We start from the raw sequence: 24,671 nt of genomic DNA on the forward strand, positions 1-24,671 counted from the left end.
TGTCCGGTTTCTGGATATACAGAAGCTTGGTCAGAGCTACTGCTCCAGCAGGGCTGCTATGCATCCAAAATTCCAAACAAATACAGAAAGCCATCAATATCCTTTGAACAACTTCTCTTAGTGGAAAGAGAGAGAGACTGTCTGGGAAAAAGGAGATGCACAGTGACCTTGGTTGTGAGTCTTAATTCATTAGCGTACATAAATTGTTTTGAGATCCCGAGGTGGGAAGTGCTAAGGAAGCAAAAGTATTATTTATTAAAGCTCAAGGCTCTGTTGTTTCTTTATCCTCAGATATTCTTCACGTCTGATTTTTCATTCATGGCCATTGCTACTTCAAATTTTTTTCAGCTGTCTTGACCTTTTCTTTGCCAAATGGAATTGCCCCAGGCAGAGGATATGCAGTATCTAGATTTGTTCATTGCCTTTATTTATCTTACTCTTTTCTAATTAATTTACTGCTTTGACCCCAGTCCTGCTCTTCCTTTGAATTTTAGTCAGATATCAAATGTGGCTGTTCTCCATGAATAGTAATTATTTTGAAAAAAAAAAAAGCCATTAATATTTTTACTGCTTTGCTAAGCGTGCACGTTGACAGTGTTCAGGAAGGGGTCTGCAAGGTCTATTTTAGCAAACTGAGTATGAATATCATTGCTAATTCTTCTGTAAATTGAACGAGAGCAGTTTGGCAGTAACCGTTTCAGTTCCCAAGGCAGACAATACAAGCTGTAATCAAAGAATAAACCTGGGGGAACTGCATGAACTGAAACAAAGCAGAGCAGAAAATTAATTCTGTAACGCATTATGTTCTGTGACAAAAATTGTATACAAGTTTCTGTCCTCCTTTAAGAAATTCATGAGTGCACAACTGTATTCTATGTAATACATATGAAAAAAATCGCTAAACATGTTTCTTCTTTTGAAGGAGTTATTCTATCTTTCAGTATTTAAAATACATGCCTTTTTTTCTTCAAGCAATACAGGATACAAATCCCTCGGCTTTTTCCTCAGCTGAGTAAAAACATAAATAAACCAGGAAATTAGAGAAAAAAAAAAAAAAGAGAAGAGAGAGCTACCTTTTCCGCATCCTGTTGTGCCTAAATAGAACATGTAGTACCAGCCTGTACAACTTCTCAATGAAATGTATTGCAAACACTTCAAAAGCTGACCATAATCATGACAGTTAAGTGAGGAATGTCAGCTTGGACGGGGGATTTTGCTGCTTTTGTTATACATTAGTTAAGAACACAGGTTTATGGTTTTTACTTTATCTCAGATTTTACTGTAATGTAATTGAACTCTGTTCCCTTTTTCAGTATCCTAAGTGCTACTCTAAGTGCTTGTATGGATTTGGGTTTAAGGATATTGTAACAGATCCAGAGGCTATTGATGTCAGTGGCAGAAGCCTCTGCAGAGTTTGGTTAGTCCTTCAATGCAGGAGCTGTTTTTCCCGCTCTCTTCCTAATACTCTGGGATCGGCCTTCAGCCATGTTCAGAAATAAGGTGACCGCTATGAATCCAGAGGCAAAACTTCCACTTACTTCAGTAAAACCAGTCTTTATAAAAGAGCATATATGATTGTAGTGGCATTGTTCACATTATATGAATTTCCTGCATTAAATTCACGGCATTTACAGGATTATGCCTTTAATAGTAATTCCAGATTTGGGGTGTTCTGTCCTTGTGTCTGTCCCCCACATCTTGGACCTCGGTCATTTTCACCAAGGCACGGTTTATTTCCTTCAGTTACCTCATCACGCCTGAGTCTTCCTGTAGATACTACAGAAATAAAATCATAATCTTTGCAGTGGGATGCTTGAACTCCTCAGACAGTGCTATCTCCATGTAACTATACACGATAAACAAACAGCCAACAAACACGCTTCTGTAGATTTTACTACCTCTGGAGCAGACTATATTTCTATAAAAAAAACACAGGGTTAGGCTTCATGTGTCAAGTTCTGCATCAAATACACCCCTTTTACAGGCACAGCTCTGACAGGAAAAACCACCCCCACCCCCATTTAAAAACCAGATTCCTCACCCACTGCAGACACACGTGTGGGTGTTCCACGTCGTCATATCATAATTTCCTTCGTATCTTCACAGCACAGCACTGCCTGGGCCTGCGGGGAGAGGAGGCTGCATGTCGCAGCCCTTTCAACCCTCCCTCTGGGGTGGATGTGGGGAGAAGCACCTCGCTGTGGGGTGAGACCTGAGGGGAGAGACCCACCGAGGGGGTATCCACTGTGGGGGAGAGGCTCTCTAAGGGGAGAGACCTGCTGAGGGGATAACCCAGACTTGCTGAGGGGAGAGACATGCCGAGGGGATACCCACCACGGGGTAGACTTGCTGAGGGGAAACTCGCTGAGAGGACAAACCTGCAGAGGGTATACCCACCATGGGGGAAACCTGCTGAGGGGAGAGAGATGCTGAGAGGAGACTTGTTGAGGGAAGAGGCCTGCTGAGGGGAAACCTGCTGAAGGAAGATACCTGTTGAGGGGACAGACTCGCTGAGGGGATACCCACCATGCGGGAGACCCGCTGAGGGGCAAGACCCACTGAGGAGATATCCACTGAGGGAGAGACCCCGCTGAGATGAGACCCACTGTGAGGATACACCGTGGAGGAGACCCGCTGAGGGAGGCACAACCAATACCTCAGCTCTGGACACTGCTGTCCCGGGGTGTCTCCAGCGGGCTGGTGGCTTCGGGGCAGTTCTGGGGGTTTGCCTGTGCCTGGCGGGGCATGAAGTAGGGCGTGGGCGACACCTCACTTCAGGGACATGACAGCCCAGCCGGACGCCCTAGCCTCCCGGGGCCTCCTCAGCCCCACGTCGGCGGGAAGCTAGGAAGCGGCGCCCACCCCGGTGCCGAGCGCCCCGGGCCGGCGGGGCTGAGGCCGTGGCTCGAGCAGCAGCGCCGCCTGGCGGGCAGGGCGGCGGGCAGCGGCGGGGGCGCGGGGGGCGGCGGGGGCCCGGGCCCTTCCTCCCTCCTTCCCCGAGGTGTCGGTGTCTGTGTTCCCCCCCCGCCCGTCTCCCCGAGCCTGACTCCGTCTGTCTGCAGAGCGGCCGGCAGCTGCCGTTACAGATACGGTGTCGGCGGGCCGGGGAGAGCGCGGAAACACCTGTTTCCAACATGGGGAAGGTGGGGAGGGAGCCCGCGGCGGGCCGGGCAGCGCCGCTCGCCCTCCCTCACTTCCCGCCGCCTGTAAACCCGGCCTTAAAGCCGGCGGGATCGCTTTTCAAAAAGATCGCTTGCAATTTTTTTAACACGTTCATCTGAAAAACGCGTCTCGAGCCCTCTCCCCACGTGTTATTTTTTCCACCGTGTCCGTTTTGGGGGGGGGGGTTAGGGGGAGGGGGGGTGGCACGGCTGAGGCGGCGGCGGCCCTGACAGATCCAACCCGGCCCGACCCTGACCGGCCCGGCGCCTCCGTGCCGGCTCCGGGGGGGTGCAGGCGGCTGCCGGGGAGGGCCGGAGGCTGCCGGCGGTGCGGGGGAGCCGGGGCGGGAGCGGCAGCGCCGCATCCCCGGGTGCGTGCGGGGGCTCCATGATTTCATCGGCGGCTCGGCGGGGACCTGCCAAGAGCTGTTATGCCTCACTGAGATGTGTAGCTTTTTCCTGCCATTTTTTTCTTTCATAATAAAAGAGGGAGTGAAGCCTTTTTTTTTTTTTTGTGGAAGAAAAAAAAAAGCCAAATGGATCAGAGAAGAGGGGGGAGGAAAAAAAAAAAGAAGCAATAGCCAAAGGGGATGCCAGTGAGGTGTGGCTTGCATTTAAATATCCAATATGTCAATGTAAGGGGAGTGTGTACGTATATAAAGTGCAGTTTGCATCCGACGGCGGGACACATCCAGCTATGGGAGGCGCGGGCGGCGCGGGGCCGGGCCGGGGCCGGCGGCAGCGCGGGGCCGGGCGGCCGCAGCCCGCGCTCTGAGGGGCCGCTGCGCTTCGCCATGGCCGAGGTGGGCGGCTTCCTGGGGGCGCTGGACCCCGACCTGCACGGCTTCCCCCCCGCCCTGGCCGGCGGCGGGGGGCTGCCCCTCGCCGACTCCCCCGGCTTCCTCAACGAGCGGCTGGGGCAGATCGAGGGGCGGCTGCAGCGGGGCTCCCCCACCGACTTCGCTCACCTCAAGGGCATCCTGCGGCGGCGGCAGCTCTACTGCCGCACCGGCTTCCACCTGGAGATCTTCCCCAACGGCACGGTGCACGGCACCCGGCAGGACCACAGCCGCTTCGGTAAGGGGTGCTGGGTGGGTGCCCGGCCGGCCCGACCGGCAGCAGGTGCCCCGCGAACAGAACTAATTACCCCCGCTCCTATAAATCATCCTGGGACGGATATAATTAGGCTCCTAAACAAATGTGCTCACTCCCCAGCAATGCGGGAGTTTTTATTTCCAATTTCCTACTCTCCCGGCGCTCAGCCCTTCTGCAGGTGCACAAAAACATGCCTTAGCAGGAGGGGAAAAAAAAAAAAATTAAAAATTGAAAATAACTGTGTGCAGGGGGGTGACCAGATCTAGCGGTGCCTCTGAAGTTAGTGGTGAGGAGGCAAAAGAAAGGAGAGAGCACATTGGAAAAAGAAATTCCTAGCTTTTTCATGGGTTGGGGTGGTTTTTTTTTTTTCCCCTTCCTTTTTTTTTTTTTGGCCTCCGCAGATATTTGTGAGCTGATGTCTTTTACATGCATGAATTTCATTAGAAGAGCGTCTCCCCAAAGCGGGCAGGGATCAGTTGGCTGTATGGGTGTCAGAAACTCGGTTTGGGGAGGTTGTTGGAAAGGAAAGGGAAAGCTGAAGGGGGAAAAAACACTTAAGGGACCTCGGAAAGAAAGGAGAAAATGGAACAATAGGCAGAGAACCATGGATTTACCTTGCCGCTCGGGATACAGCTGGAAGACTGCAGCGCCTGTATCAGTGTCACACCAGAGCAGGGATCTCTAATGAGACTATATGTAATCTTCAAAAAATGCATCCCAAGCCACAGCCGAAGAAGTACAGTAAGTTTGAGCACAGCTAAGAAAAATTCCCGCTACTTCAGCATCTAGTGCAGGTGTCTGTGTAAGCTATCAACAAGTCCCATGCCAGTGATCTCAGCTATGTTGTCAACAGGTTGCAAGAAGTGCTCATAAGACTTTTTATAGTTTTCAAATGATTTAACTCCTCGGTGAAGGAATTCTTTTTTTGCCTTTACTTGTTTGCAACTGGCCCTTTCTGATACTTGAGAAACGCTGCTGCTCTGCTATTGTTGGTAGTTTAAGGCATGTTGTTGGAACAATTGGAGAAGCTTATCTCCGTACCGCGCTTTCCATAAACACCAGGTGTGTGCATAGCATGTCCCTGCCTAAATCAACAGGAAAGTCATAACCCGCGGGTCAGAGTCAGGTACTAATAGGCTCGTGGGCAAAGCGTTCTTTAATTACCTCCTGAAAGGCACACATCTTTTAACCTTTTCATGCTACAATACGTGATGGGGTTCCACTTTAAGAGAAGCTGAAAGCAATTGTATCTGTTCGGTTTTAGTTCAATCTGCCACGTAGTATTTCTATCAATTCTTTTTACTTATCTTTATACAAGAAACAGCCAGTTTCAAATGGCAGCATTTGCCTCAGTTCCGTGTTTTATAAAGATTGAGTAAAATAAGCGTATTTCCAAACACACTTTGGAAAAACGTGTTAAATGGGCTAAAACTTTTCATGAATTTTGCACGCTTAAGCTTAAGTCACACAGTGCCTTCAATAAATCGAAACATTGGCATTCCCTAAGTGTTTTAGCAGTCAGCATCCAGCAACGTAAACTAGACCAGACTTCAGATATAAAAATATTATAGTTTTCTGCTTCAGGGTTTTCCCAGAGGCAGTGTAAAATAAATAGTTATTTGTTGTAATTACAAGACAAAGCCCCAAAGGATTAGGCTGGAATCCTCGCGTTCAGATAAAGTTGGACTAAACCTCGCTTCAGCAGAGACTCAAAGCAATAACGTATTGGCACACAGTATTCAGCATCTGCATTCAGTAGCCATGAATATTTAAATTCCAATGTTACTGGTATGGTTCGTATTAGGATGTCATGTATCAATGCATTCCTAAATTTTGCATGCAGCAATCAGAAAGCAGTAACTTATTACAGAAATAGGCAGCCTGAGTGATTTGGGGGAATGACAAAATTGTGGTGAGGGAAACAGAGCTAGACGAGGGTTTCAGGGCAGCAGTTTAAAGCTGCCTTAAATCTAGGGGCATCTGGGGAAATACTTACAAATCCAGTATGGTGGGTTGGTGGATCGAGCCCACATGGCTGGAAGGTGCTCCCTGATACCATGAGCAGATAATTAATGTGCTCCATGGATGGCTGTGACACCGCAGCAGAGGCACGTATCCAGCTGCAGATGGGATGGAGGGTGGAACCTGACTTTGGATCCCTATCTCCTCATACTGGAAGGGGTTCAGGAAAAGATGGACAGTATCTGCACCCTCCCATGCTCAGCCATCCCAAAAGTTACCAGATGTGCAAGACACCCAAATCTTCCAGAGAGGAAAATAAAGAGCCAAAGCCCTGATGATGCAGAACAGCGTACCAGGGTCCTAATGGGGAGGGCTAAGGGAGGGATTCTTTTGTACCACAGCATTCAGGAGATATGCCCATAGGGCACAGGGGAGGTGGCAGCATCATCTACCCACCCTGCCTGAGCAATCACAGTAACTATTCCCTCTCATCTGTCGAGGACTGGAGCATTCCTAAATCACACCTGTCTTCTGGAATGTGATATTTTATACTTGTAAATATACAGATTTATGCAAGAACAATGGAGCACCGCTTATTTTTCCTAGAGGAGGCTTAATGCAAAGTTGGTGAAGCCCTCCAGGATCGTTGGAAGAAAGCTCATTCTCACTAAGAAGAGTGCCCAAATTCTCTCTCTGAACTGGCAGCTCCACCTGAGTCATCCCAGAAAGAATAAAGTGTTTTCAAAAATGTATCTCTTCTCACTGCATCTGCTAAGAATCTTCCCGTACAAAGAAATAAGAATCTGGAGGGGGTTTGGACTGACATTAGTGCCCCTATGAGAATCCCTCTGAGAATGAAACTGAGATAAATTCACCAGGAAAATCCTTGCCAGGAGGAATTGCTTCTTTTCTGCTTCGTCTCTGCTATACAGCAACATTAAACAAATGATGCCAACAGTGCTACTCTTAACTGCAAGTGAGGAGGGAAAAAAGGCCTTGAGCTTCTTCTGCAGACTAATAAAGGTAGCAAATGAAGCCCTTCTCGGGTACGAACTTACTAATGGATCTGTAACACAGTCTCCTAGAGAAGCTGATGAAACCTCCAGAGAAAGTTTTGCTGTAGATTTTGACATTCAGAACATAAGTGCACCTGTTGCTGAACAGTTGTTGAGGTTTTTAGCCGAAGCTTTAGGTTTGTAGCCATTAATACAACATCTGATGTTTCTGTACCCCTGCTCCTGAATATAGTCATGTAAGAAGAGACAGGTGCAAGAAGCTGAATTGGTCTTTGAGGGATGGTTTATAGTAAGGCGAGAGTGTGTGGTGGCAAAGCTCAGGAGATTATTCAGTGCTTTGGTAGTAAATGAATCCAGACAGCGTCTTAATCAAATCTCTCCAAATATTATCTAGAAGGGCTCGAGGAAAAAGCATAACGCATAATCAAGGCAAGAAAAAAAGAGGCAAGTCCTGGGGAGAGAAAAAAGAAAAAGGAAAACGAAATAAAAAGCATGTTCTACCACAAAAACACACCGCTACAACTGGAAAGAAAATTCTTGAGCTGGCCCCAGTGGCCGCTCCCTGTGCTGCTGGAGATCAGATGTACGGAGCTGCAATTTTGTCTAGCAATTGGAGTGAGTTAAGGACAGAGTGGATATCCGCCCACATTTTTTCAGCCTTCACTCTGTCTCCTGACTTTTGTGGGTTTAAGTTACGTTCTTAATGCAGTTTCGACATAGTCATCTTCTGTGCACGTCTCTAAGTGCCACTCAGAGATCAGAAAAGGGGAATATTGCAAGGGACATTGTCAGAAGAGATTGTCACGGGCACACCTTGAAGAAATTTCATTTGCAAAATCAGCAAGTATTCACACAATCTGCACCAGACGAGGGGTGTTTCACCCACCCACTCAGAGAGGGACGATGCTAATGCCGTTCCTGGGTTGCTCCTTACCACATCTTTGGAGACCTGGGTTAACGTGCGACGTACAGAGCCTGCTTGTGGGTATACTCAAGAAAAGCTCTCTGTTTCGCTGCCTCAGACATCCCTTGGTTTCTAAAAGGGACCAGCAGCATTTTCGTGCTTCCCAGGGGTGACAGAAGACAAATTAAAAAAAAAATATGCTGGTGCTGAGGACTGTGTTTGTACCCGTGGGAGGCAGATGAACACCCCTTATCCCGTGCCTCTTCCCTCCCCATTTGTGCTTCTTTTCAGATAAGAAACCACAATAACTACGGGGGAGCGAGCACAGCCGAGCCAGGGTCCTGGTGTGCTGGCCTGTCTTGGGAAGGCTGCCTTCCCTGCCTGATCCTGGCATTTCTGAAGGCAACATGTGTCCCCAGGCCAAGGCGTGTAGTTGGGCATATTTCAGCCTGCAAAATGTCTGCACTGGTCCATAAAGCATGTTTTCTGTCATTTGCTTCCCTGTTTGTCTTGAGGAATTGCAGCTCCCAAGTCCATACCTCATCTCCCCCATCCCCTGAGCACCTGCTGGCTGCAGGGAGGGCTGGATTCGACGCACGAGCCCCAGAGTAGGCAAGGCAAAAGGAGGACAAAAAGTCCAATATGAGGTAGGAAGACTAATTCTTGCACCCAGCTTAGCTGCCAGCATCTGACTGATGAGTTGAAGGGGGACAGAGGTGTCCATCACCATCTAGGTCTGTCCTATATTTAGGCGGTGATGCAGTTACTGTCTTGAGAGTTATCGCATCTCGCCTGGCTGAGCAGAAGACACATGCCCCAAGCTGAGGGGTGACTGGGAGCTGCGACTGCCGCTGAAGTCAGCCGGCTCAGGTGGCCACTCGTCATGCGGTGATTTTAGACTCAAGGCATACTTTTAAGAGGAGCTCTGGGAGGTAACCTGATCAGAGCAGCAATTGCTCAGGACTGGACGTTTTGGGAGCTATATTAAGAGACCTGGAGCCACACTAAAGGTTAGGGCAACTTTGTCCTCCTGTCAATGGAGTCGTCATTAGACAGGACGATGAGAACCCTCTTCCTTCCTCTACTGCCACCTCCAAGCTAATTAATTCAGCACTGGACATGGGCAAAGACTGCCCATGACCTCTAGCTAGGGAACTCGTGATATCCAGGGTCTAACACAGTCCCACTAATGCCTTCAAAAGGTTTTCCTGTGAGGTTTGAAGGCCTCCACCAGTTGTGATTTTGGCTTTGTTCAAACCAGTTAAAAATGCACCTACTTGGGGGCTGTTTGTTTTCAAGTGCTTCACCAAGCATTCTCCTATTACAAGTCTTTCCTCCATCAAAGCAGGCGGCGTGGCAGACCCCACTAATTTCTATGCCAGAGGAAATGAGGCTGCCCCTCATTATTTAAAGTGTCCGATACCATCGCTGTTGGCTGAAGCCCACGAGTAAAACAGTTGCTCTGGCAGGGCTGGGGATGGCCAGGACAGATGCTGGGGCAGGTAGCAGAACATACAGGGCAGGACTGGGGGTCTGGCAGTTAACAGTAGCCAGTAGCAGGGGGTGATGGAGGAAGAACCAGCAGCTCCCTGCCTCTGAAGGGAGCAGATTAAGATGCATTTCTACCTGTGTGTATTTGAAGTTGAATGTTATCGCTGCAGCTTGTATACACCATTTGGAGGTAGCAAGTACCCCACTGGGGTGCCAGGATGAAGATGGCCCTCACAGACATCTCTTCTAGTGCTTTTTACTTATTTTTAGTGAACTTTAAAACATGTGGGACTATCATCTCAAACCAGAAGTCCCATGGTGACAAAAATCACTCTCCTTTTGGTGAAAAATAAAACCCAGCGTGCTAACAGCCTTCTGAAATTTCCAGTCGTCCAGGCACAAGTTTCTACATCTGCCTTCTTGGTGATAATTAGGGTAAAAAAAGCCCAAAACCCCAAACAACAAACCCGAGCAAAACTTTTCTCATTAGCAAAGGTAATTCCTCTTGGGCAAGTCAAATTCACAGTGCTGGGGAGAAGCCTAGAGTGGAAATTGGAAGATTGCACACATATGGGACTACAGATTTAAGAACTGTATCGTTATAAATAAGGAAAACAGTGTGTGTAGGAAGCTCTGCAAAGGTTGGGAAAGGCTGATTTGTGTTTGTCACTGGAGCCTGGTGTCGTTTTTATTCTTTGTATGATTGGACTTCTTTTCTCTTTTAGGGATTTTGGAGTTTATTAGCCTGGCAGTGGGGCTGGTGAGCATCCGTGGGGTGGACTCAGGACTCTACCTCGGCATGAACGAGAGAGGCGAGCTGTATGGGTCGGTAAGTTTAAGGTTTTGTGCTGATTACACCACTATATAACATACACAGCAATACAGGCTGCGGAGCCTCATCACTGTCACAAGCTGTGTCTGTCACAGGCCTCCAGATTCCTTGGGCTGCCACGTACCTCCATGATGCCACTGTTGTTATAACATAAATGATCTATATGAAATAGGGTTGCGCAGGGAGGATACACTCGTGCGGCAAGAGCCCATAGTGGTGCCCAGTCCCCGGAGACTCTTGGGACAGTGCTTGGGGAGCTGGGGGGGCTTATCAAGCTTTTGCCTTTCAGAAATGGGGTGGCAACAGTCAATTAAAGGCAGAAGGGAAATTTAGCATAATACCAGGAGCTGCTTGTGTGTTTCCATCACCTGAGTAACACATCAATTTTATTCTCCACGTGATCACAATCTGCAGATTTTACATTTATATTATAGCTCTCTAACTAACGGAAGCTGAAGTTGTAGTCTGAGTGTTATTTTTTTATAACACTCTCTACAACTCCTTTTAGAAGGTTAGGGGGTTGCTCATAATTTTCTAGTAGTGCCCTTTTCAGACTAAAATTTTTCATATTTTGCCAAAAAACAAGTGTAAACTCCATGTTAGCTTTTCATTCCACACAAACTCCTGAGTACCTGTAAACTCTTCCTAACAGCCCTTACAGCAGATTCTGTCTCATCCTGCGCTGCTCTAGGACAGAGAGAGCAGAATACACCCCGTTTCCAGTCCAGGCTCAGGTTTCTAGTGGCAGCTTGTGAGTTTGTCATTTGCTGCCTTGGTTTGGGCCGTGCCCTTAGAGCTGTAGCTCGCTGGTCGCGCTGCCGCAGCTGGGACCAGCTCAGGTCCACCTCACTGGTTCTCTGCCCAACGTTACCGAACGTGCTCCATGCTGTAAACCACTTTGAACATGGGCAGGCCCAAAGAGAGAGCATACATCAGGGGTTTGCTGGATGAAACACCCACACACAGAACGAAGGCTTCTGCAGCTGGGACTGCAGGGAAGGGGAGCTGTGAAGAGCTGTGGCACCACGGGTAAAGTCTCTATCAACCTGGAGAGAGCCAAGCTCTCCTCTGCTTCTTTCTATTTAATGAAATGTTAAGACTTGCAGTCAAAATGTCAAGTCTTAACAACCGGGCAGAGATGCTTTCTAAAGGTTAATTTAATTCAATTCCTAATTATTTAACTCAACTTAATATAAAATAGTTATTTCCTGTTAGCTAGAAGGATCAATTCTATTTTGAAAAAGTAATTGCATTCTAGATAGCAATTTTTAAGTTTTCTTTTCTGTAGCTGCTGCACTACATTGGTGCTTTTTCTTCAAATGCTCCGTTCCCTTTAATTCAACCCACCACCTGCGTGTGATTTTCTTAAATGCCCCTTTCTGGGTAACAGCACTACCCCATACGAGGATACAGATTTTTAAGGATGGATCACAGTAGATTTAGAATGAAATAAAATAAACCAGTTTTAAACAAAAGTGGAAGGGCACGTACTTGCTCTAATCAAATCAGATAAGTCTCACAGTGTAGAAAGTTAAACTTATGTACTCTGCATGTAGAGAAGCCTTCAGAAAACCTTCGCTTAGTAAACAGTAACAGTAAACCACAAGTTTCCATCATCTTTTCTTCTCCCATTCTCCTCTGAGACTGCCACAGACCCTTTCACTATTTATGATGCAGTTACTGATTTTTATAAGAGGTAAACAAATACTAGCATGCACTGATAACTCTTCTTTTTCCACTTCATTTCTGCAATAACATCTACCCTAAACAAAAGTTAAATGCGGAGACAGTGGTTAAACTACAGATCTGCAAGACAGATAAAAAGTAAAATCACCAGGATGCCATAAAACACAAAAAAACTTTAAAGCCTGCTTCAGAAAGCAGGGCTGGACCAGCAGCACCTCTCCCGTCAAACCCCGAGGCCGCTCAGCAGCTCCTGGAGTCTCAGCTTTTACTTGTGCCTGATGAAAAGGTGGACACAAACCTGCGTATTCCCTTCTGTGCTTTCAAACCCTGCAGTTCGGATAATAAATCAGCAGTTTTATGATAGGTTAAATTCTAGCGCCTGTGTTCATGTTATGACACAGAAACAAAAATAGGTCAACATTTTACAACACTTCGTCTGGAAATAGAATTGACCTGAAGATGTAATCATGGGAGTTTTCTCTCTGTCGTTGCATCTTGTTCACCAGACGATGAACTGGCTGGACGCTGCAGGGACACAGTCAAACCACTGATCCAAACTGTGCAGAAGTCACGAGCCAGGTCCCCAAATAACCCTGGAGTTTTAAAATCTGGGATACGTGGGTTGTACAATGATGGCTTTTCGAAATCGAAAGCCACTACAGTATTCGTAATTAAAGGTCCATAAAACAGCGCCTAACAACAGCATTAGCATTACAATGGTATTTTAGGAGATTGCAGTACAGCAGTATCTTTACATTTTCAGCAAGTTTATTATTTCCCTCTGTGCCAATTTTGCCTGATCTGTGTGTTGATACAGCCAGAGCCAGCCATCGCCACAGCGACACGTGGAGTCCCCTCGGGACAAACAGACAGCTTTTCTGCCTGTCCCTGTTAACCTTGTACCAACATTTCTGTTAAGCTTTCTGCCGATTTCAGAAACACAACTAATACTAAGAGCAGCAAAAGTCGCAGGCAGCACCTTGCACACTGCCTGTATGGAACTGGGCTCAATGGGGACATCGCAGGGCTTGGAAAGAAACAAATCGCACATTGCAGAGTCACCCCAGACTCTCCAAAACAATTTACACGAACATTGTACCTCTGACCAGGCCACTGAAGAGCAGGTAAACTGGGGCAAAGCAGCAGCACATGAGTTCAGCCAGTCAGCAGGTTCCAACATATTCTGAGTAGATGGCATCCTAGGGGAAGAAAAAAAAGTCTGTATTTATTGATGGATCTGGGAAGAGAAACCCATGGTTCCCAGTTCCCCAGGTCTCAGATGGCAAGGGCTGTGGCGTAGGCTTTTGGAGGGCTCACAGCTCACCTCGGGGTTTATTTAATTAGCAGCAAAACATTCAAAACAGGTTCTGAGTGCAGGTGAGCTCCTGGATCGTATTACAAAACATCTACTGCAGGCAATAACATTTACTTAGCACTCTGTATGCCGCAGATAAGACACATTCCCTCCCTGAATAGTTTACAGTGTAGGTACAGTGTTTGTAATATTATAGCATCCTACGTTTGCAGACTGCCTTTCATCTGAAAGGACTCCCACGTCCCCCCTGGAAGCTCCCCCGTGGGACGGGATGGAGGCTCCCTCCGCGACACAGCCCGGCAGCACTGGCAAAGCCACCCACATCCCCAAAGGGCAGGGGACAGCCCTGCTCCTCACTGCCGTTGGGCAGTCCCTGTAGCTGGCACAGGGGAGGTGGGAGGGAGGGGGAAGGAGCGATGGGCGTGAACCAAAAAGCCATCATTGAGTGGCCGCTGCCAACAGCCCCTGGCTGTAAGGGTGGGAGGGAAAGGCTGGTTGCGGCGTGGTGACACCAGTGCCATCCGTCCCCCTTGCCCAGCATGGGATGTGCCAGCTGTGGGCTGGCACAAGCTCATCACGTCACCTATCGCCTCCATAAATCTCCCCCGGGGTTAGACATCCCTGCAGCGCTGCTCCCCATCCAGACCTCCCGGGTCTTGTTATGGCCTCACATCACAGCTCTCGGGCGCTTCAGAAGATGAAAGGCCTGAGGAATGCTTTCATTCGCATGGCAGCCTGTGCTCTCCTGCGCCTTGAACTTTCAAAGCGGTGCTTGCTCCCATTTCAACCCTTCAGACGCGCTGCCCGCGTCTCCTCCCGGGGTTGCCTCTCACCTGAGAGAGCGGTTTTGGTGTGAGTGGTACCTGCAGACGGGGCTGCCACGGGGGGACGTGGCTGGGGGTGGGCAGCCCCCTGCGGAGGACACGGCCACCCCAGCAGAGCTCCTGACTCACGCCCCCATCGCAGAGACCTGCCTGTCAGGTTTAGAGTTTTGCTGCAGCCCTGCTTTCTATTTTTAATGGGGCACCTTTGCAAAATGCACACCCACCTTCTCCTCCTTTTGTCTCCTTCCTCCTCCAACTTCAGAGGTCTTTGGTTCCTGGCTTGTACGGCTTGTGCCCGTTTCCAGCTCTCACCCAAGGGAAACGCCCCCCGCAGCGCAGTCCCCATCCTCAGGGGAGCCAGGAGGAGGTAGTAGCTAGGAAAATTATAGGAAAATAAAGTGAAAGAAGGAGGAAAAGATTTATTTTTCTTAATTTTTCACACAAATGTCTTTTTCTTCCCCTGCCGCCTCCGCCCCAACGCAGAAGAAGCTCACACGGGAGTGCGTTTTCCGAGAGCAGTTTGAAGAGAACTGGTACAACACATATGCCTCAACCCTCTACAAGCATCCCGACTCAGAGAGGCATTACTACGTGGCTCTGAACAAGGACGGCTCCCCCCGAGAGGGGTACAGGACTAAGAGACATCAGAAATTCACTCATTTTTTACCCAGGCCTGTGGACCCTGCCAAAATACCTGCAATGTACAGAGACCTCTTCCACTACAGGTGATGTTCCCTGCAGCTGCCCCGTCAGTGTACATACTTGGGCTCCCAAGCTTTTTCCCAGAGCACTATATTAATAGTCATTCCATCATTCCTGTAAGCGTAGATGACATAGGAAAGCACTTACATTGAATTCAGACGCTGCTGTTCCTCCTTGTTTCAGGCGTATATCGAACCTGGGTTATTTATGGGGGTGGGGGTAGGGGAAGGGAGGGAACCCTACATATAATCTTTTGTTTTCATTCACTTCCTTTACGCGGTTGCTACAAGAGAGGCCGAATATTCAATGTTATGGTTGCTTAAAGGAACAAGCAGGTGAGCAAACCTGATCTCCAAGGAGCGGGGAAAAAAACCCTAAAAATGAAGAGAAGGAAAGAAAACAAAAGACCACAGAACTGCTGCGGGTGCTGCTGCTAAGCTCGGGATGGTTACCTGCTAGGAAAAAGCCTTTCAAATGGTACCCTGCTTCAGCAGCCCGGGAGTTTGCTACATGGATGATGCTACATGGACTGGTCCTGATGCGTGGGGTTTTTCCTGCTGTTGGGGTGGGAGTGGGGCGAGGAACATTATTCAGATGTAAGCATGGATACTGTGCATAAGGACAAAACTATTTATAAAATGTATATGATATTTATTTTATATATTTATTTATTTCAAAATAATTTTATTTTTAATGAGAGATGCTATGACCGGATTTTCACCAGGAAGAATAAGGTCCTACTGAAACAGGAAAAAAAAAAATAAGTTTTAAGAGCTTATCGGCAATAAAATTGTCTTTATATTGTAGCTTTCTTGCTAGCCCTTTTTTTTGGCACTCTTTAACAATTAACCCAGTGTTTCCCCATCAATATTAATACTAAGACCACCTCTAAAAAGGCTTCGTATGGTAAAGATAAATTACCTAAACGCCAAACTCTTCTACAAGGATGACATCAAATCGTACCTGGAATGGACCTGGGAAGCGGGACACTCCTGAAATGACTGTCTGGGAGTCGAATGAACCGTAATTTCCAAGAACTGCAAATCCAGCCCTCTCCTTTACTGTGATATGGGCAAAATGGGTCCTTGCGCCTGGCCAAGCACCAGGCACGGCTCAGCTCTCGTGGCCATCGGATGGGATTGTCCCAGAACGTGCATCACCATCGCTGCGCAGGGAGGAACCTCGTGGGCAGGTTGGTGTGCTCGGTCTGTCCACCACCTCTGTGGTCCCTGGAGAGCCAGGGAAGCACCGGCACAGCTCTCAGTGTGAGCCATTGGCAGCTGAGACGCTTCGGCATGTGACAAAGCCACTGTGGATTAATGGTCCTGGCGAAAATCAGGCAGAGAAACATTTGGAGCATCTGCTGTTTGGATGGACCCATCGTTCCTGCAATAAAACTGCCCCATCTCACATAAGACTTACCTGAAGCAGCATGGAAAATCAGTGGAGAAAAAGTAGAAAGCAACAAAAGCAATTTTAAAAACCCCTCATTTTTAAGTAATTAACGTGGATGAAGATCGCCCCCACAAGCACATGGTAGGAGCAGGAGCATGGTGGTGTACAGGCACTTCGCAGCATGGATGAGAACCCGGTATGAAATGTGGTCCTCCATACCGTGCAAAAATAGGTACAAATACAGCTGTAGTGGCTTCGAGTCGGGGTTTTCCGTATCAGAACTGCATTTTTCACAGTGTTGTTTCTCAGCCTCCCCCTTACCAAGCAGTCCAGGTCGAATCTCAGCTCCTTCAGCTTCAGTCCGTGAATTCCCAGAACGATTTCACTGACATAGGGACAATCTGCACCAGCTGCTTCCCCAGCTGCACCGCTAAGGGAGCGGCAGCCCAGGTGCCCAGCCAGGCTCCTGTCCGTCTCTCGCCCTCTGTCACCTCCCATGTCCCCTCGCTGTCCCAGCTGCACCAGCAGCCACCAGAGGAGGGGCTGCAGATCACACCGAGGAGATTACAGCAGCTTTTCCTTGAGTGATCCAGACATGAAGGAATTTAATCCCATGTTTGAAATAAAAAGTGGTTATTTACCTTCTTCCTCTGAGTCACTGCTGAAACATCTCATCTCATCCAGCCACGCCGGGAGCACGATCCCTCACAAGAAGTGTCCTGAAGTGTACTTTTGACCTTCCCCTGCGCGAAGGGAAATCCCTCAGCCCTCGAGCTTCGCTGTGCTCCCCGGGGTGATCCTGCCTCCCTCTAGCCAGTGCTTTCCATCAAAGATAAATCGAGTGGTTAAGATTCTGCTCCTCCTCTTCAAAATGAAGGTCAAAGCCTGATCTCAGCAACACCAAGCACATTTTTCACCAACTCGAAAGGGCGCTGATTTGGCCCGTGAGGGCAACGGGATGGACTCATTCGTCCGACACCCAAATTGAAGAGTGCCTCAGCAGGGCCTCCTGCTGCGAAGGGACGTGCAGGTGTGAGGGATGGTGTAAAACACCTTTTCAGGATCTGGGTTCAAAAATACCTATACTTGCAAATGACAAAATCCACAAAGAATTTACTGGAAAGGTTGGTGGTGTCTCCCATGTGGGACATTCTCTGAAGGGGAGAATTCAGCATTGCTAAATCCCACCCGAATGGTGGCTTTCAGCAGGAATTTACTGGGTTTGTTTCTGGTGCAACAAAAATACTTAAAGGTGCGAGTAATCTGACTGGCCTGGGAGCTTAATCGCAGCGGAGTTCGCCGCAGGCTTTGCTCACGGGGAGCAGAGAGGGATGCACAGGGGCTGTTTTCATGGGGACACTCTCCCCTCTTGGGCCCGTCCCCAGGCGGAGTGGGGCTGTCCCCTCCTCCAGCAGCCAGCGGGAGATGCCAACAGCTCCTTCGTCCCCGAGGCCTGGACAGGGCTGGCGGATGGGCCCCACAGCCGGGGCAGCGGACGGGGCCTTGGCCTGGCACGACTGCTCCAGCCGCGGTGGACGGGCCCGAGGGGCTCCCCTGCTCCTGCTAGGACAGGTTTAGAGGAAAACACATTTGCAATGCTTCACCTTAGAGACTCTCTCCTAAATTAGCAAAAGGAAACATCAACGTACGTTTGGGATCTCAGTTCCTTTCCATGTGCTCCAAAGTTACAGCGGCCAGCTGTAACCTCTCCCAGAGGGGAGGCAAAGGCCACCGTCCCACAGAAACCCAGCTGCGCCCTTCACCCCGCAGTGCTGTCCTACACACAAAAAGCCGTGGGTCTGCAAACACCACAGTAAACAGGACAAAAGGCATTGCTTTCAACCCTTCTCCTTCCACCCGAGGGGTGGGCATGTTGTAAGGGAAACGTTATCCCAGCTGTGCAAAGCAGGAGGGAGGAGGTCGGCGGCAAAGAGATGGGCGATTTCTCAAGTCTTGCTATGGAGGGGGGCAGAAATGGAGGGAAACCCTCTGCCTAAGGCCACCGTGGCGCTGAGCATGTCACAGTGCAGACCCAGAAAAAGCCTCCGTCTCCCCAGCTTTGGCCCGTGATCCGAGGCACGGGGACGGTCTTGGAGGGGGCCGAGGAGACAGACCAATAAGCAGCAACGCACGTGTGGCCTCAGGGACGTCCCCACGGAACTCTCCTGGGTGGGACAGATGGTTCAGGGCTCCTTTCCCCGCCAGGGGAAGGAGCGGGGGCCGCAGAGACTTACCCTCCCAGGAGAACGTGACGGAGAGCCCAAAAGAGCAGAGGGAGTCCAGGAACTCAGCACTGAGAGGCGGGAAAGGTGTCCTTCTGGTTCAGTGCTGCCTCTGAGATGTGTTGCAACTGCCAGCCCATGGCTGAGATGTTCCCAAAAAGGCACCCGGGGATGGAGCATTCCTGAAGGAGAAGGGCTGAAATTCAGTGTCTTGAGATGTCTTGAGACAAAAGACATCTACACCCCTTGGAACAGCACTGGTGGTAGAGGATGACCCCGGGGTACCTCATTGAGAGGACCATGTCCTCTCCTGCAACCCAACGGTTGGCATCAACTCGTACTTGGGGGTTTGGCTGAAACACCAGCTATCCTGGCAGGGGGAGCGGTCTGCAGGGCAAAGTCCGGCTTCAGCTCAATCCAGAAAGTTTTCCAACGACAAAGGCGCTGCAAGGAAATAGAGAGGTTACTGAGCGCTCACCCTAAGCCACAGGACACAGAATACACCAAAGGTGATATTTGGGTTACCTGATATCTTGGTATCATTTATTAACCAGCAGATGCAGGTAAATTATTTCTCTGCTCTTTGGAGAATAAAACAGCGCCGAAGACTTGCTGGAAAAATCACTTGGGTGGGAAACAACATAGTGGGGACCTGTGCTGAAAGTAATTAGTGGGCGAACATGCCGGGTAGGCGTGATGTGCTGCTTCTCCAGGCTGTAGGCCTCCCGGGGCAGCCACAGAGACACGGTCAGAAACACGGGCAGAGCTCAGCACCCGGGACGGGGCTGGGACGCAGGACGCAGCGCTGCAGGAAAAGCACTTTCTGCGGCTGCAGTTCTACAAATGCAGACCCCGATCCTGCTTTGAAGGTAAAGACAAAACACACCTGCAGTCAGGAGGAGAGAACAAACAGCGGAACCCAGCACCAGAGCCTGCCATCCACGCACCGACAGCAGCCAAAAATGCAGTGTAAAGTGGAAGCGTAGAGAGGAACTGAAACCAAGAGGACCAAGTCATGCAATAGGGAGCAGAAGACTCAACTATTTTTTTCCAAAGCAAGTAACTGTTTCAGAGGTGTTAGATTCTCATCATGGAAAATAACAAAAGACATAGTCTTGTGCTTGCGCTGACGGGGTTGGAGTAAGAGCCCTGCAAAACCAACTCCACCAAGGAGTCTCGGGCTCTTCCCAGAAAGTATTTAGCACCAAGATGTCCGTGATGGAGCGTGGCAGATCACCCACCATGTCTCTGCCTACGCTGCTGCTAACAGGCATCAGCGGGAATCCACAGAAATGAGAAATGGGCTTCGTGCAATTCCATTATAAAAGTAGCTGTTGTCACTGGATTACGCTTTGATTAATGCCCCAGCTATCACTTACCGGTTCACGTTCAGTGTCTCAAATAGTTCTCATGCACACCAGTCATTAAACACAAAGCCAAGGTGGCGTTTGAGATCAGACCTCGGAAGCAGCCGAGCACAGCCGTGAGGGGTGACCCCCCCTCCCTGGGATCACCTTCCCCCAGAGCCCCCTGCCCTTCTCCAGGGCAGCGTCCCTGGCCCCTTCCCAACACCCTCCCTCAGTCACCACTTCCCTCCAAGCCCCCTCCTCACCGGGCACAGCAGGTTCAGCAGCTGTGAGCAGATGAAAAATGTGTTTCCGACACGCAGTGGTTGCAGGCACAGAGGGGACCCAGAGTCCCGCACACAGTCACAGAATGGTTTGGGTTGGAAGGGACCTTAAAGCCCGTCCAGCTCCAACCCCCAGCCCTGGGCAGGGGCACCTCCCACTAGACCAGGTTGCTCCAAGCCCCATCCAGCCTGGCCTTGAACCACTCATCCCGCAGGCACATGGCAGACCTGGAGCTTCTCCAGACCTTTGCCTGCAGAGTGTCCCGATTTGTGGGTGCCTCTGAGACCCAAACCACCTCCAAAGCCAGAGCTTGCTGCTCTCAACCTCGCACAGCAGCGCAGCTCTCCCAAAGACGTGGTCGGGGGAGCCCTGCCGGTGCCCCACGCCAGGGACATCTCCAGGGTACACTCCACAGGGCAGAGGGTGCAGGTGGGGTTACTGCAACACCCCAGCAGCTCTGGGGAGGGACCTTCAGACGCTGTGTGCTTGTATGGCTGACGCTGCAACACCAACATTTTTCCAAACACCTCCAGCTGGGGACGTTTAGAACATTTATCTTTCTGTAGAGGTTGAAAATTTATCCAAAATGTTTTTTGCTTGAACTGATGAATTTACCCTGCCTGGCGTGGTTCTGCTTTTAAGGTAAAGACAAAAATCCCACAGGGTAAAAGCATTTAGCAGCCGACACATCCAAAACCCGCTGTTGCACGTCAGAGCACCTCAGAGGCCTCTCCTACAGGGACTCATCCCAGGACAGCCAGGCAGCCCATTCCAGCCTCCGCTGCGTGCACGAGCCTCCCGCTGCCCTCTATCGAAGTTTTTAACTGAGTTAAAAGTTACAGGGATATTTAAAAACACGTTGCCCACACTGGCCCTTACAGCGCAATTTGGTCATTTCCACACCAGACACGATTTCTGCGGCATCTGCCATTTCTCAGCGAGCGGCGAGCACAGCCGCACCCCCCCAAGCAGACCCGACCCGTCCCATCCCGGGCAGTAACGTGCTGCAGCGCTGGCCAGGAGCCACAGAAAAGCTTCAAGTATAGGGAATGAGCATAGGGGCAGATTTAAAACACAACTGTCACAGATTTTTTGTGTATAGGGAAGGGTTTTTTACCCAACAGGTGGGATTTAATAACTAAGAAAGAAGTACAATTATGAGGTTAAAATAAGCAAGTAGGTTAATTCTAACTCAACCACATAGAACTTCCCCTCACTCTTAACAATTTATCATCGCTGGGCGGTAACTCATTCTTCATTTTTAACAGACAGGTTGGCTGCAGAAGCTACTATTAATTCATATAATCTGAAAACCTGGACCACAACTGTGTTCCCTACCCGAAATGAACGGCTACATCCAGTGACGGGTCCCTCGCTGTAGAAGAAACTCCAAGAGCTCGAACTCGCAGTGCGGTTCTCAAAGACCTGTTCTCAGCCTGTATCCCTGCGGCGTTAACGCCATACTGCAAATGTAGCACAAGGCACATTGATGTATTTTGGTCACTTTATTAAATGAGATATTAAATAGTTTAAGTTTCAACTACTAAACAGCACTTTGAATGGTGAAAACACAGATAGTATATCGTCATACTTGAATGCTTCTTCTTTTTAAAAACACATTTCCAGTCCTTATATATATTACAAAACAGCCTTATAGGAAGAGGTGACACCTTTTCTATAGTACTTAAGATATTTAATACAGAACTGAAAAGCCATCTAATAGAAACAAAGGCAAGTCTTCACAGCTGTATGATTTCAGCAGCCAAAGCTGGTTGATGGACTGAAACATTACTATACAACTGGGACAAAACATATACAATATCACAATACTAAGCAAAAACGCTTTACATCCAAAGGAATAAACAGGTTACAAAATGTGGAGAATTTAGCAGGCAAAACTGTATTACAAGCAACATTTTTAATTGTCATCTTAAGCCATTTCACCTAGTTAAAACATCTAAAACAAATATAAAAATGAGCCTTTTATTATCTTATTGATGTATGTTCTGTCTTTAAATATTTGTTAAAGCTTGATGTTATACTCAAAGCACATTGTTATGCAGCTAAAATGTCAAGTGAGAAACATGTATGCAAAGTGGTCCGAGTTTTATTTCAATGCTTATCTCTGCTTTCTTCTTATGCGTTAGTCTCCTGTTATCCGCAGTTTTGTCCAGAATGAAAAAAAATGTGCCTTTAAATGTTGCCTAAAACTTCCACATTTAAGTCTTTTGAGTTACTGTAAAACTCCGCTGAACATTCCCAGGTTTGGTAGAAACTTATTTCTCTTATTCACGACACGTAGGAATATCGGTGTGAGTTGCCCAGAGTACATTTGCCTTCAAATGTTTGTCTCAAAGTCTCACATCTTGTTTCTTCTAGTGTGAATGCGTCTCTTTTTGCTCCCCTCCCCCCAGATTAAATTTAATTGTAGAGCTGGCAAAGCACTAGAACATACTGAGGTTCTTTTGCGGTATCTTGTAATAAAAGAGTCCAAGACAGCAACTTGTTAGCTGTTTTTGCAACAGATCAAACAAACTTTGTTCAGATCGCAAACCAAGTTTCAATCGCAAAATGAAGTATCGCGTAAGATTTGCATATTTAGATGCAAAAACCACTTGTCCATTCAGGGCAAGAACTCAAACTCCTGCAAGAAACCTTCCAGAAACCAAAACGCTTTCAGTTCATGTCAGCAAGTCAGAAGAGTCCAGCAACATCTGGAGCAAACGCGTCCATCCGCTCCTTTCTCCAGAGTTCTCTGAAGTCGATACACCGTTGCATCAAATGTTCCTGTCACTTACTTTTACCCCCAAATTATAAACTTTTTTTTTTTGGGGGGTAGGGGGAAGAATCAACCAAGCTATATTCAAATAAAAGTCTTATTTGTATCTAATTAGACCTTCACAAGCACAAAAAGTGTGGGTAAAGAGAGTGCTAATGATATATAATAAACCAGAAATTTATCTCTGGTCTACATAAAAAAAAAAAAACCAAAACAATCTCTTTGAGTACTAAATCATGTTCTCACACAAAAGAAAGGGAACGGGGAGGAGTGCATAACCAAAACTTATATCTAATAGAGAAAAAGTTATTTCACTGTTCTGGCAGCTCTGGAAGTGGCTACAGCACTTTCTTTGTATCGATTTTAAATCAGCAATGGTTCTGCCATTTTAAAGTTGTTCATATAGCAGGGTTTCACCCTGGCCACCATCACTATTTTAACCCCCAAAATACCAGGAATTTAATTTTCTTGGCCTGTCTCCCATTGCCGGCAATGGGAAAAGACAGTAGCACCAGCATTAAGGAGTTAACAGAAATGTGCTTTGTATTGGACTCTGCAAAGAGTAAATTAGCATGTGAGGGATAAACATCTCCAACTCTAAGATCACCATTTGTTATTCCGTCACATAAAACTGAAAATAAAAAATGGCAGAAGACTAGGGAAGAACAACCATCTTCCCCAAGTCACTAGTTAAGGCTGTACACACAGTTTCTGTGTAACTGCATGACTCGAGTTTCAGAGCAGTACTCCTCAAGAATATTGCACTTGATTCTGGTTCAAAGAGTATTTTCAGTTCCTGTGTTCCATTCAGCATAGATGATATAGTATGAGTCCAGACCTCAGTCAGAAGGAAACTAGACTATTTCTGTTTTACTATTCCCACTAATATAAAGAAATGGGTAAGCAGAAAAGTATTCCATAATTTGAGGAATCAACTCTAATCAAGAACTCAGCTGTTTACAATTCACGTATGGTATATACTGAAACATACAGACCTGCAGTCCTTCCTAAGCTTCTCAAATCTGATGACGGCTTCGCAGCTACTAAAAGCAAGCTAGGAGTTTAGACAGGAAACCTGTGGAGATGCTATTGTTACGGGAGGACTTGTTTTCACTGAAAACAACTTGTTATCTCCTGTACTCAACATATGTAAGAAGATTCTAGGCAACATCACTGACAACAGGGAAAACATCATGTCCTATTTAAACAAAGCTGAAACACTAATATGGAACATGGCATTTAAGGGGACAAACCAAACTATTCATTAATTTTTTTTAATTTTTTTTTTTACAGTTGAGTTCTGTTAAGCCATTGATTCCTAAAAAAATAAAAGTTCTTTCTCTGATTTTAACAATCCTTTAGGCTTTTAGTGCAAAATCACATTGATTTCCCTTGGGAAGGCCCTGGATTTTTGCCTCTCATTGGGGGTGGTGCTCGTTGTAACGGCGGTGGCTGCATACCACCAGACACTGACTGATACATTCCTCTCATATCTATCTGTTGGTAGTTGGAAGGATTCATGATTAAATTTGGAGGCTTTGGCATCATGAGATGACTCATTGCTGCTTGCTGGTACGACATCTGCTGCTGTTGCTGCTGATTGTACTGCTGCTGTAGTCTTCTGTTCATCAGTATCCTCTGAACACAACTGATTAA

General features: G+C 47.9%; 3 protein-coding genes across 11 annotated transcripts in view; 1 reads left to right on the forward strand and 2 right to left on the reverse strand.

The window, feature by feature from the left end:
* ZDHHC15 (zinc finger DHHC-type palmitoyltransferase 15) overlaps positions 1 to 4,869 on the reverse strand; it is a 241,948-nt gene extending 237,079 nt beyond the window's left edge. For 2 of the 3 annotated variants that reach the window (XR_008468405.1, XR_008468404.1), the window contains exon 1: positions 4,130 to 4,869. The gene's annotated coding sequence lies outside the window, so the exon portion shown is untranslated. The remainder of the gene's footprint in view (positions 1 to 4,129) is intronic. The other variant, XR_008468403.1, reaches the window with a different exon arrangement.
* On the forward strand, positions 3,752 to 21,615 carry FGF16 (fibroblast growth factor 16). Of its 2 annotated transcripts, XM_054214069.1 has the most exons (4): positions 3,894 to 4,238; positions 10,355 to 10,458; positions 14,770 to 15,011; positions 21,505 to 21,615. In XM_054214069.1, exons 1-4 carry the CDS (start codon positions 3,956 to 3,958, stop codon positions 21,530 to 21,532), a joined length of 657 nt encoding a protein of 218 aa, XP_054070044.1. In that variant the 5' UTR covers positions 3,894 to 3,955; the 3' UTR covers positions 21,533 to 21,615. The 2 variants fall into 2 exon arrangements, with proteins under 2 accessions (XP_054070043.1, XP_054070044.1); XM_054214068.1 differs by lacking the exon at positions 21,505 to 21,615 and having other exon boundaries at positions 3,752 to 4,238; positions 14,770 to 15,182.
* Positions 21,616 to 21,726: 111 nt separating this feature from the next.
* Positions 21,727 to 24,671, reverse strand: part of ATRX (ATRX chromatin remodeler) — an 84,723-nt gene continuing 81,778 nt past the window's right edge. For all 6 annotated transcript variants that reach the window (XM_054214056.1, XM_054214055.1, XM_054214054.1 and 3 more), the window contains one exon: positions 21,727 to 24,671. In XM_054214056.1, coding sequence (XP_054070031.1) covers positions 24,393 to 24,671 — 279 coding nt within the window. In that variant the 3' untranslated portion in view covers positions 21,727 to 24,392.

This window comes from Rissa tridactyla, chromosome 9 (assembly GCF_028500815.1).
Source record: "Rissa tridactyla isolate bRisTri1 chromosome 9, bRisTri1.patW.cur.20221130, whole genome shotgun sequence".
NCBI lineage: Eukaryota > Metazoa > Chordata > Aves > Charadriiformes > Laridae > Rissa > Rissa tridactyla.

What these genes read in the sequence shown, in the direction of transcription:
- FGF16 (XM_054214068.1), top strand. Translation starts at nt 3,752, where the DNA reads ATGCCAGTGAGGTGTGGCTTGCATTTAAATATCCAATATGTCAATGTA. An exon ending in GCAGGACCACAGCCGCTTCG is followed by an intron (nt 4,239 to 10,354) that starts GTAAGGGGTGCT and finishes TTTCTCTTTTAG; the next exon opens with GGATTTTGGAGTTTATTAGC. An exon ending in GAGGCGAGCTGTATGGGTCG is followed by an intron (nt 10,459 to 14,769) that starts GTAAGTTTAAGG and finishes GCCCCAACGCAG; the next exon opens with AAGAAGCTCACACGGGAGTG.